The sequence below is a fragment of the Berghia stephanieae genome, chromosome 4 (genome assembly GCF_034508935.2).
Source record: "Berghia stephanieae isolate SIO BIC M18660-M18661 chromosome 4, UCSD_Bste_1.3, whole genome shotgun sequence".
NCBI classification, from domain to species: domain Eukaryota; kingdom Metazoa; phylum Mollusca; class Gastropoda; order Nudibranchia; family Aeolidiidae; genus Berghia; species Berghia stephanieae.
The window spans coordinates 58,306,564-58,319,660 of record NC_088363.1 but is presented as its reverse complement, the minus strand read 5'-3'; the positions used below and the strand labels follow the sequence as shown (position 1 = coordinate 58,319,660).

At 35.2% G+C, this 13,097-nt stretch overlaps 1 protein-coding gene across 17 annotated transcripts in view; it reads left to right on the top strand.

The window, feature by feature from the left end:
• LOC144970911 (uncharacterized) overlaps positions 1-10,482 on the top strand; it is a 74,085-nt gene extending 63,603 nt beyond the window's left edge. For 16 of the 17 annotated variants that reach the window (XM_078911075.1, XM_078911084.1, XM_078911070.1 and 13 more), the window contains 5 exons: positions 5,125-6,153; positions 7,282-7,387; positions 7,869-7,962; positions 9,019-9,242; positions 9,685-10,482. In XM_078911075.1, coding sequence (XP_078767201.1) covers positions 5,125-6,153; positions 7,282-7,387; positions 7,869-7,962; positions 9,019-9,242; positions 9,685-9,857 — 1,626 coding nt within the window. In that variant the 3' untranslated portion in view covers positions 9,858-10,482. Of the gene's footprint in view, positions 1-4,001; positions 4,101-5,124; positions 6,154-7,281; positions 7,388-7,868; positions 7,963-9,018; positions 9,243-9,684 lie in introns of those variants that run through there. The other variant, XM_078911086.1, reaches the window with a different exon arrangement.
• Positions 10,483-13,097: the final 2,615 nt, after the last annotated feature.

Here is a 13,097-nt window from a genome sequence, read left to right as displayed (position 1 = left end):
TGCCTCTACCTAGCGGCGACAAAAATGATATACGTCTTTAGTCTCCTAACAATGCGACATAGTCAGATGACACGAGGGATAAGAAGACTTTATTCACACTCACTGTCCTTCCCTAACCCCAGTCATTCATGTATTCATTCATTCATTCATTTCCCCTCTCTCTTACTCTCTCTCTCTCTCTCTCTCTCTCTCTCTCTCTCTCTCTATCTCTCCACTTAGCCTCTATTTACAATTAATTATATTATGGTTCGTGATCCACAATATTACGGAGTTATAGTTAGACACCGAAGCTCGCCTAACGAACGACTTGCCCAACACGTGACCATTTTTTTTCTCGCGTCCTCTCGTCTAATCTCGTCACTCCCGAATAGAAAGACAATGGGCGGAGCTCATATGATATAACGCAATGAAAGTTCTGTCCGATGACGGGTGGGGGGATATCACCTCTCCAAAACTTACCTTATTATATGAAATCTTGAGATTCTTATCCAATCATCGATTGCTCGTTTGACAGTTCGCTTGTGAACAGTTAGGAGACCATCTCTTGATTTATGGGCAGGCGGCTTTGCGTAAAGGCGGTGAGTGTTGTATACATCAAAGAGTACCGCTGACCGATGGGTAAATAGTGGTTGTGTAACCCAAAAGCCCTGCCGTCTCGACTGCAAGGTCTTGTATGTAATAGTTGCGTCACCATCTCAAGGCTCAGGAATTAATTAGTGAGCTGATTCAAACAATGTGGGTTTCAAATTTATCGTATACGTAATCATTTGGAAGCTACAGAGAAAGGTGTTTTTGTGTAATCCCTTTCACACACACACACGCGCGCGCGCGCGCACACACACACACACACACACACACACACACACAAACATATACAAACAATACACAAACAATACACATCCCTGGTCATCTATTGCCTATATTATTAATGTTAATATATACATCCCATGCTGATTGTCACTACCCCCCCCCCCCCCCCCCCCCCCCAACCATTTCCACCATCCAAGTACCAGCGGCCTTTTCTCTTTGATTTCGTATCATGGTCTACCCGAAGCCCAACACCTCGATCGTTTGTGGGTCAAAGTGACCAAGTGGGTGCTATCAGTATTATGAGGCTTCGGCTCCTTTTTTCTTTTTTTCCTTTTTGTTTTTGACCATGAAAATTTGCACATATTGCATTTTACGGTTGCTTCACTGCAACAGACTTTTCTTTCTGGGTCCTCGAGCTAGATCTGTGGGATGAATAAGGTGATTTTATTATTATTATTATTATTATTATTATTATTATTATTATTATTATTATTATTATTATTATTATTATTATTATTATTATTATTATTATTATTATTATTATTATTATTATTATTATTATTTATTATTATTATTATTATTATTATTATTATTATTATTAGTAGTAGTAGTAGTAGTAGTAGTAGTAGTAGTAGTAGTAGTAGTAGTAGTAGTAGTAGCAGTATCAGCGGCATGAGCAGCAGCTGTAGTAGTGGTAGCAGTAGTAGTAGTAGTAGTAGTAGTAGTAGTAGTAGTAGTAGTAGTAGTAGTAGTCGTAGTCGTAGTAGTAGTTTGGGTTTTATTTTTCTTCTCAAAGACAATATTGAATAGATTGTGGGATAACCCGGTCTTTATCGGCCTCTTAGATTTGTAATCTTTTGATTGATTAAGGAATACGAAAAGTAATATAGAAAAAGATATTCCGCGATACAAGGATTTACGTTTAATAATGACCATACCAATAACTGTACTGTAGTAAGATAGGCAGCCTTTGTAACACTGATCCACGTAGAAATTCTTCCACAAGAATACATAAAGAAGAGGGTAATCCTTCACAGCCATAATATAAGCTTGAGGGGCCGGACTTATCTCTGTTTATATGGCGTAAAAACCATCAGAGCAATTGCTTGTAACCCAATCGTCTGGACGTTGATTGTGTTGGAAAGTTCTTTCTGTCGAATTTAAATTACCCAGCTACCCATTACATCTTCCAGAGAATGAAATTCGTCCCATTGATGGGTTGAGCTTTCACTGAGTTGCCTAGAATCCGACGTAATGCGGGGAGGGAAGGGTTATATGGCTGTATGTGTAAGATACCCTGGCTGCAACAGTTTAAGACTGTAATTTAGGTTGAATACAAGATATTATTATGTAATTATAATAATATTGTGCTTCCACACAATCGTATCGCCAATGCGAGAAAAAGATTGATGTCAAATTTTAATGAGGCTTGAATTTGAATGTTGTGTTAAATAATTTTAAAAGCATGTTCACCACCTTCCCCCCCCCCTCCCCCATTCGTTTCATTCGAGGGGGTGAGGGAGGGGGTTATTTATTGAAACGAAACAATTAACGAATAGAGTTGACAATATTAGAAATTAATGGTTAAACGGTTGGTTGGATCAATGAGTGACTACCACCTGAGTGGAACAGGGAGGAAGAAGCAAAAATTGACGAAGAGGGTTGGTTGACATAGCCAGGGAGAACCTGGACACAGAAAAGGATGTTGTTGACTATGGTGATAGTGGTGGTGATAATGGTGGTTGTGGTAATTGATAATGATGATGTTGAAGATGATGATGATGGTGTTGGTGGTGATTGATGATGATGGTGGTGGTGGTGAATAGTGGTGGTGGTGGTGGTGATTGATGATGATGATGATGATGGTGATGATGATGATGGTGGTGGTGGTGATGGTGGTGGATAGTAGTGATTGATGATGATGATGATGTTGATGGTGATGATGAAGTGATAATGATGATGATGATGATGATGATGCTGATGCTGATTATTGGTGGTGGTGGTGATAGAGGAAGAGGACGAAGAAAAGGTTATGGCGGTTGCAGGGAATGATTCGAAAATGTTGATTAGGAAAGAGGAGAGTACAACGTACAACTTTATTTCAAACTCGCAGTTGATAAACACGCTGAATCTTTGCCAAGACGATCCCTTTTCCATGTACTTGAATGCTCGAGTGCTGGGTGGATTTCCCGCAACACTGTGGATGGGATGGGAGCGAGTTTTATTTATATCGCTTGTGTGAATGAATGAGCTGGGATGATAATGATGGTTACACAAGGGAGAGAGAGAGAGAGAGAGAGAGAGAGAGAGAGAGAGAGAGAGGGGGGGGGGAGAGAGAGAGAGAGAGAGAGAGAGGGGGGGGGGGGGGCAAAACAACCCCAAACTAAACAAGACTAAACAAATACTCTCGTAAATAAACAGACGCACTCGTTTAACTTTAAGAACTTGGAGCGAGGGCTTAGGGGTGTGTCCAGGCGTTGCGTAGTGCATTCATTTAACAACGTTACCAAGATTATGCATTAAATTTGATTGAGGGCTGGAAGGGGTTTGGGGAAAGGAAAGGGGCATTATCATTTATCATATTGCAGTCTTCTTCTTCTTCTTCTTCTTCTTCTTCTTCTTCTTCTTCTTCTTCTTCTTCTTCTTCTTCTTCTTTCTCATTGCCTTCATCATCACCATCATCATCACTATCATCATCATCATCATCATCTTCTTCTTCTTCTTCTTCTTCTTCTTCTTCTTCTTCTTCTTCTTCTTCTTCTTCTTCTTCTTCTTCTTCTTCTTCTTTTTCTTCTTCTTCTTTTTCTTCATCCTCATTTCATCATCATCATCATCATCATCATCGTCGTCGTCGTCACCATCACCCCACCACCACCACTACTACCACCATCGCTCATCAACGTAACCTCTCCGTGCACCTGCGGCCTGTCGCGACATTACTCCCCTCCTGTTTGGCTAACCTTCAAATTTCAAATTCATTACTCGACGTCAGTATTCTTCACGTTTTTGTCTATTTCACCGAGCAGTTTCCTGTCGAAAATTGGTAAAATGTTTCAAATGATGTGTGTGGCATTATAAGTTACGTCGTTCACACGTCACGGGACGTAGTAATGATGTGTGAGGACCTTAGCTATTATAATATCACCATGGATTAGGCCTACTACTAGTGAGTGCTCTAATTCTTTGTCAATGGAAATGAAAATGTGGGAGTCAATTATAATACGTAGCTACCAATTTCACCCATAATATTATCAAAATTGTTTCCTGTCGTCTAATTTGTTCGGATTCTGGTGATCATCATCATCATCATCATCATCATCATCATCATCATCATCATCATCATCATCATCATCATCATCATCATCATCATTATCATCATCATCGTCATGTATATTATTATTATTATTATTATTATTATTATTATTATTATTATTATTATTATTATTATTAATTATTATTATTATTATTTTATTATATTATTATTATATCATTTTATTATTATTATTATTATTATTTTTAATTATTATTATTTTATTATTATTATTATTATACCATTATTATTGTTGTTGTACTTTTATTATTGTATGTACTTACTTCTAACAGTAGAGAATTAATTTTATTCACTGTCAGTGGTCAGTTTGTACAGACTCCTATTTTTATAGCGCAGTGTATGTTGGTAATTTTTATCTTGAAATTGAACGCAAAATGGGTCAGGCATGTATGCATCTTCTTAATGGGTATGATGTATACAGATTTATTGGGGAGTCGACATTGTTCAAAGTCTGATCTATTTTAATTAATGTAGAGGAAAATTGGTTGAAGTTGTGTGTTCTTTTTTTTTTTTTTTTTTGTTGAAATGGGCATGGCACCAAATTAAATTACGTTTAATTTAATGATAAATCATTTTAAATGACAGGTTATGGGAGATTTGGGGTGATAAAGATTTTTATCTTGACATTCGGATCCCCCCCCCCCCCCTTCATAAATATATATTTATATTTCTGTTGTCTACAGGTCTGTATAAAAATACTATCTGTGAATAAATATGCTTATTTCTAACAATTATTATCCTTCTTGTTATCACACTATCTTGAACAACTCTTAATTTGGATATTATATATGACCACTTTAAGGATAACATCTCAGATGTTTTCATAAAAACTTCTATTTAAAGAAATATGTTTTGCAGGTGAAACGTTATGGTTGTATTGGGTTATTTTTTTTTCTTTTCTTTATTTTTTTTTCTTTTCTTTATTTTTTTTATCCCTCCAACTGATCAGTGATCGAAATGTTTGATTTTATTTTTCCCCCCAGGATTTGGAGGATAGAATGACCCAAGGTTCTCCCACTGCTCTGGTTACTCCTAGTCCATCACCTGAGGTTTTGTCCAACCCATTTTCTCTCTCGTCATCATCGTCGTCGTCATCATCATCATTCACCAGTATGCTAGTGGACACCCACAGTATAACACAACAGCATAAATTACTTCTTCAACAAGCCCGGGGGGAAAGGGAGTCAGATGAAGACAATGCCACTATTACTGCTGAAACCTCTTCAATACAAATCAAACGAGGATTGTCACAATGTGACAATTTAAAAGATAACAGTGAGGAAGATGGTTTTGTTACCAAAACAAAGAAGCGACGACTTTTACATGAAAATATTGTAATTGGAGATGATAGAGGTTTAATGAGAGAGAAATACTTGGCTGTTACGACTGCCTTAAATCCAGACTCCAAAAATCCAAATATAGGTTGTGATGATAGTATGAGTAAGACAACTTCCAGTAGTATGGTGGATTCCACAGTAGAGCAGAGCTTAAACAATAAAGTTTCTAGTAAAGTCAGTAAGACAAATAAAAAGAGAAACAACAGTAATAGCAACAATGCAAACAGTAAATTGTTCGACTTCAGTTTAAACCAAACAGTTACTACCTCACCTTCTCACAACGAACACTTGCTAAGCCTCCATACAAATTCAACTACTTCACCATCTTCCCCGTCATCGTCGTCATCTCATTTATCGCCGCCTCTGTTGCCAAAATCCTTATCACCTTCCATTCACCTACATCACCACCACTTTCTTCAACAACGTCGCCATCACCATTCTGGTGACAAAACGGATGTACTACATCAGGAAGCTTTAGCACTGGCAGCAGTGGAGAGCAGGATGATGGGAAAGAATGGGGAAAATTCAATCCTCTATGGCCAGCCCAGTGGAATCCATTCCATCTCATCATCATCGGACGGGGAGTTAACTGTAACTGTCAAGAGGGAAGTTTTAGATTCGGGGTACCATTCTGCCTCATATTCTCCTGCCTTATCCCAACATTCAGATGATAAGGTAAGGAAATTTCTGTCTTGTTTCAGTTTACCATAATAACCTGTAATAAAAAAATTGTATAGCTTTTTTTTCTTGTGGTATGACACTTTGCTTTTCCTATGTTGTAGGTCCCCAGTTTTGAGGGCAGTGCATAGTTGAGTCCTTCAGAGCCATTAGGCCCATGGAGCTGGAGTTTATCCCGGTTTCTATATTCTGATATGGACAATATAGCAATTGCTTGTTTTCCTTTTGATAGGATGCTAGTTTATCGTAAAGTAATTTCTATCAGATCTAATAGACCCAGCTACCCATTCACTACTGGGTAGACACAGGGGTCAGAAAAAACTTTGAACTGCATCAGGAATCGATCTCTACTAACTGAGCTATTAGGACCCCCTGTCTCAAGGAACAGAGTACCTAGCTAATAACAGATATGGTTTTGTAAGTGGTTCTTTTATTGTGATAAACACATAAATACGGTGGCTACATGGGCTTTCTGACTGTGAACGACGTCTTAAAACATGTATATATCTTATGAAAATGCCAAGGTTATTGTCGAAGATATATTGATCTTATGATTGAACGGGTCAAGTCATAATTATAGATCTAAAGATTTCAAAAGATTAGCTGTTAATTTTCATGGCAGATTTACTGTTGTGTGTAAGATAATTGTATGCCCACAAAATGCCTGCTCCGATTGTTGTTCTGCCTGGTGTTGATCAAGGGGGAGTCATTACATCTTTACTGGGTTTTTTTTCACGTCATGTAATATAAAGCCTATGGAGTATATTTTGTTTGTGTGGTCGTAATACAGAGATTAAAAATTTTGGTATGGGGTCCCTGTCCTTGTTTGATAGGCGGAGAGGTCACTATTGCAATGTTTTTCTATGCTTTCCTTTTCAGTGTTACTCTCACCTTTGTTGTGGATTGACATTGCTCACTTTTTTTCTGCTCCTGCCTGGGATCCTTAGCTGAGAGCGAGGCAGTTGAATGAATTTTCAATAATGGTTAATTAATTTGCATGTCAGACGAGTGCTCTATCTAAATGAGCTGTCAAGCCGCTCACTTTTTTAGATGTTGTTTTCTGTAATTTGATTTTTATGGAATAGATTATAATTAATGACATTTTATATATATACTATTTTCAAGGACCAGTGCGAGCCTGTGGATCTGTCTTTGGTGAGACGTGAAGATAGAGAAGAAAAGAAGCTGGACCCGGCACATCATGGACTGGATCTCCGCGTTCTTAAAAGAGGTGATTGCTCGAGTCATAGATTGTAAATAACAAATTTATACAGGTGTTAATAATGCAACCTCCATAATAATCACTGGTGATGGTTTTCCTCGAAATGGAAATTATGGAGTCAGAGGAGGAACTTCCTCCTTTAAAAAAAAATTTAAAAAATGACGTTTTTCCCAAACAATAAAAATTTTAAAAAAATGTAAACAATGTAATGGCAGTGAGAGGATTTATGGGATGGAACAAACATGTGCTCACTTTCCCACTCTCCACAAATTAGCTTGAGTATCAAAGACCGTTTATCATCTCAATTGCTCTAAAAGTGAGGGTTTATGGTGGCCGTGTTGGATTTTTGTTCATGCATGGTCTCTCCTAGAAGGACTAAGACTAAGAATTCGAGGACTAACAAGTTAAAATGTTAAATATAATGAATTGAAAAACAAAATACGATTATATGTGATATGTGCACATAATTTATTTATGCTTATTTCCCCAGATCCTGAAGATCACCCAAATGTCACTTTAGAATCAGTCAATAAAATTGGTTCTGCAGCCCTTTTGTCTCTGAAAAGGATAAAAGAAGCATCCGAGTAAGTTAATCTTTCTCAAATTATTATTATTATTATTATTATTATTATTATTATTATTATTATTATTATTATTATTATTATTATTATTATTATTATTATTATTATTATTATTATTATTATTATTATTCCTCATTTCTATTTTCAAATTCCTATTTCCATATTTTATTTTGTTAATGAATTGTTACAAATGAGAAAAATAAAACCTAGGTCAGCAGCTTGTATGTCAGTAAGGAACTGGGCTTTGTAATGAAAGAGCATGGGTTCAAATCTTTGTGGAGAAACGTGATATTATTCTCATAATTGTGCTTTTAAAGGCTCTGTCTCAATATGGACTAAACAATAACTTTATGTGTGGTGTTTAGCTGTATAACATTTTTTGAATAATGCAAATTAATATTACTTTCAGACCAGTATTAACTTTAAAATCAGCTTTACTAACACAATGGTTATTTATTTTATAAAGTTGCAATCTTTGTCATTTTAAGGGTCACAAAAAGGCACACTTAAACAGAATTATTGTTGTTCAGAAAAAAAAAAAAAAGAAAAAAAAATCCTATAAACTAAGCTTAAGATTAAAAATGTGGAAAATTGATTTGCTAAGAATTTAATCAGGTGATTTTTTATGTATCACATTTGACATAGTTTCCAGATGACAATGTCGTTAAATACACTTTACAAATTTCATTAATTTGAATATGTATACACAAAGGCAGTGGTTTAAAATTTTAATGTATACATATTCAAATAAATGAAATTTGTAAAGTGTATTTAACGACATTGTCATCTGGAAACTATGTCAAATGTGATACATAAAAAATAACCTGATTAAATTCTTCAGCTGGACCAAGATCAGATCTCATTTTACCTGAGGTCTTGTTAAACGCAATGTGTCATTTATGTTTGTATTGATTATTTTGAGAAAAGAATTTTTTTTCTTTTCCTTTTTGAACCTTAGATCTCTTTGGATCAGAATTTATTAATCCAAGTTACATTGTATTTTTTAAAAGGTAAAAATATGAGGTTTAATTGTAATGAAAAGTTTTTATCTCATGACAGACATTTCAAGTGCCTACAGAAGTCATCTCCTCCCCCTGCTACTAGCATGGATTCTTCATCCAAATTGATTCGATGCCCCCTACCAAGCATTCAGAAAATGGAAAATGTTTACGAAGATTATGACAGCAGCAAATCACGACGGGTACATCGATGCGACTTTGAAGGTTGCAACAAAATATATACTAAAAGCTCTCACCTGAAAGCACATCGCAGGACACATACTGGTATATTTTGTTTCCTTGCTCTTTTTCATTATGTTTACTTAATTGTGCTATATCTACATAAATGAAAATCCTTGACTCATGCAGAGATATGTTTTTTTCAATTTTACACTTAAATGTGGCACGAATAAACACTCTAAATTTAAAATGATTTTTTCTGTACAAACTTGTGTGATATAATTTTCATGAGTAATTGCAGTTTTGATGGACATTATACCTTTGAACGTGAGACTGATTTTCTTAATTCAATTTATTTCAATAATAAGAATTGTAGAGTAGAATCAGTCAATGTATACGGAAAAGAGGATGAGCTCTCAAAGTATCTAGATATGTTGTGTATTGTAAACCTTTTTATTTAGATGGAACCTACTAGAATGTTATAAACATTTTTGATCTTATAAAAGTAAACAAGGTTATCTTTAACCATTTTCTGCTATCTTTTCAGGAGAGAAACCATACGTCTGCACATGGGGCGGGTGCTCCTGGAGGTTTGCACGGTCAGATGAACTAACTCGTCACTACCGCAAACACACTGGGGACAAACCATTCAAGTGTCAGGTGTGTGAGAGGGCCTTCTCACGTTCTGACCATCTGTCTCTCCACATGAAACGCCACTGAGAAAACACACACTGTGACCTGAGTGCTTTCCTGTAATCTTATTTTAAAAGCCCTTTATCTTGTTTTTGATTGATGGATAGTCTTGCGAAACCAGAACCATTCACACGACAGAAGATGGAAGTTTTCTGTGATATGTACTTTTAGATTTGCCATTTTCTATTGCATTGAGGTGAAATTGGTTATAGATTTTGCACTGGTGAGTCCAAGTCTATTCCAACAAAATGGATGTTAACATACCGCTAAATTTTAAAAAGTGGAAAGTTTCAATGAGTTCACGAGTGAAAAGTGGAAAAGAAGGAAATGGATAGATCACTACGAGAAGAAAGATGACATTTAAAGAATGCTGGTTTGACTTCAATTCCTGATGATGTTTGTTTCTGTTTTGCGGATTTATATTTTCCAAAATTGAAGAGTTATTTTTAATTCTTTTTGTTTTTTTTCTCAGCAGGTGAAGTTTTTTAAAGGTTTTAAGAAAACACCATTTACATTATGATTTTTATTTTTATCATTTGAAGACCAAGGGGGAAGAACATGCAGTCACATTTTCTAAATTTCCAGGAAAGGAACTAAACGAAAAATGGAAGACAAAAACAAAACAAAACAAAAAAAAAAGAACGAATTCAAAGATAAGAAACTTAAGATAAGAAAAGTGAACATAGGCAGCAAAGTTAGAATAACAAACCACTTTATTTTAGCTTTCCTACAATTGCCTGGGCACAAACAATAACAACTTGAAAAGGATGTTTAGAAATTAAATTTTAAGCAATTTAATTATGTACATAAAAATGAATATGAATATTATTGAAGTGTGTGGGTAATTAATCTACTATTCCATTGAAATGTACATTGGTATGTTTTTGTGGCAGAGCATCAAAGAAAAAAGGTTGTGATGTGAGGTTTATAAAAAATTTTTTTTTAAACCCTACAAACTCGTCTGCACTGATTGTTATCCTATGAAATAGTCTGTCTGGTTGTCCTTCAAGATATATTTAATCCAGCAACTTTTAAAATATATTTTTTCCTTTTTTGATACGCATCCACTTCAGTTATCTCTGTGCTAAATAAATACTGGTGAATCATCCGAAAATTTAATTTCCTGCAATGACCGTTTGGACTGGAGTTAGAAGCCTTATAGCATGGCTTAAGGAAAGCTTCAAACTTAAGGAATACCTCTCTTCGATAGTAACATCTCAAAGTTGCTTTTCCAATGAATCTGTGCAATCTAGATCTTCCTTAATGCTAGAAACCTGTGGATGCATTTGATTTTTTTTCTTAAAGATATCTTATTTTGAGAATGTATCGGTCCTTGAGTTGAATGCAATGTTGTATGTGTCTTCTTGTGCGAATATGACCATGAAAGGATTCAATATAGTCACATATTTTTCCATTTGAGTGATCTGTAATCAACTGATGACAATTTTTGTGGATTCCTCTTCGATTTGTTAGTCGTGCACATGGGGATAGAATTGATAAGTGATTACAGTGCCTTAATGTTATTGTTCCGTGTAGAATATAAGTTCAATCACCCTTTTAGTGGGGGATACAAAAGGCAGAATGGGCATGGTAACGGTAAATTCAGTATGAGCGATAACAATTTACCAAACCTAAACAACATCTAAAACTGTACACCCCGTATTGGTGTTGTACTAGCATTTTATTCAACATTTACAACCAGTATCTGAGCAAGAAGATGTGCATAAATGTCACGTTTAATCAAAATGAGCCCCTCTAATTTCCATCCAATGGTTGACTTTGACAGGTTTTTTTCAAATGGTAGCCGTTTTATGAATGCAAATGTTGGACCATGCATTTTCTTTCCTCAAATTACAACCATGATTATTACCAAAGGCAACAAGGAGGGTAATTCACTTTTTACGATAATTTGACTTTGTTTTTTTCCTCTTGGTCTTCAGTTGGTTTTATTTAGACCCAAGGTTCGATTTTAATTTTTTTTTAAATGCTCTGTACAAAATGTGACCTCCCAATGTTGATAGGTAAATAAAGATCACATAGTGATGTGCCTATAATATAATTCTATTTCACATACAAATGATTCCTTAAAGGTTGTGTTTCGAGGTGTTCTCGTCAAAACCATCAATCAAAATTAAACCATTGGGAATTGTGTTTCCCACAACCGCTCCTCCGCTTACAAAAACTGGATTTAATAACTTGTTACTAAGACCCCATTGATTTCAGATGAAAGATAACACTATTACTTATTATTGTAATGTATTTACACAGATCAACTGTCGTTATATAAATTGTTAAGCTGGCGATGGATATATTAATAATGTATGTGCTACACAATAAATATATAATTATAAGAATGTAAAAATTGTAATATTTTAATATTTTAATCTGCTTCCAGCATTTGTTACCAACCTTCCTCCGTTTCCAAAATTACTGAATCGTGAATGCTGTGTATATTTTCAATATGTGATATAAGTATATAAATATATACATATTTTATCTTTTATAAAGTGATACGATTGTTTTGTAAATAGTGTACAGAATAATAATCTTATATAAATCTTACAGTTTTGTCCAACCCTGTGGTTGTTTCTTAATTACACAGTTTTGCATCAAAATGTTGTTTAAGATATAATGGCATCTGTAATCAGATCTTTTGTGTTACTTTCCATTTTGTGATGGAATCTTTGTGGTGATAAATGTATCTTTTTCATTCTTCATTCTCCTTTGTAATGTGAAATATTAAAAGTATAGTGTGTGGTGCAGCAATAAATCCTAATTTGTGAATGGATAGTTTCTATGTTATATGTTTGTGATGAGAATATTGGCTATTAAGCTTAACTGCTGGTCAAAATTACTTCGCGATGGTGGTGAACGAATCGGCGATCGCGGGTGGTTGGATGGGAGCATCACCCTTGAATCATATACCTATGATGTTCGCATGGGTGTACGATCCGATAGTGATGTTGTTTCTTCTTCTCTTTACTAGCCTATCCTGCTTCTTTGGTTTGTGATTGTATTTTTGACAGGGGATATTTTTTTTTCTGTAAATCTTCTGCCTGTTTGTTCTTGGTTATTTATAATTTAGCTTATGATATCTTTAGGTTATGATTTTGATTTATATTTGTACTATTTTTGTTAGATTGCTTGTTTTTTTGTTTCAGCGGTCTCTCATATAACCTCACTTGTGTTGGAAGAGACCTAAAGCAACAAACAAACAAAAAAAGAATCGGCGATCTCAAGAAGTGGGTGAGAGAGGGATCTAGAAAT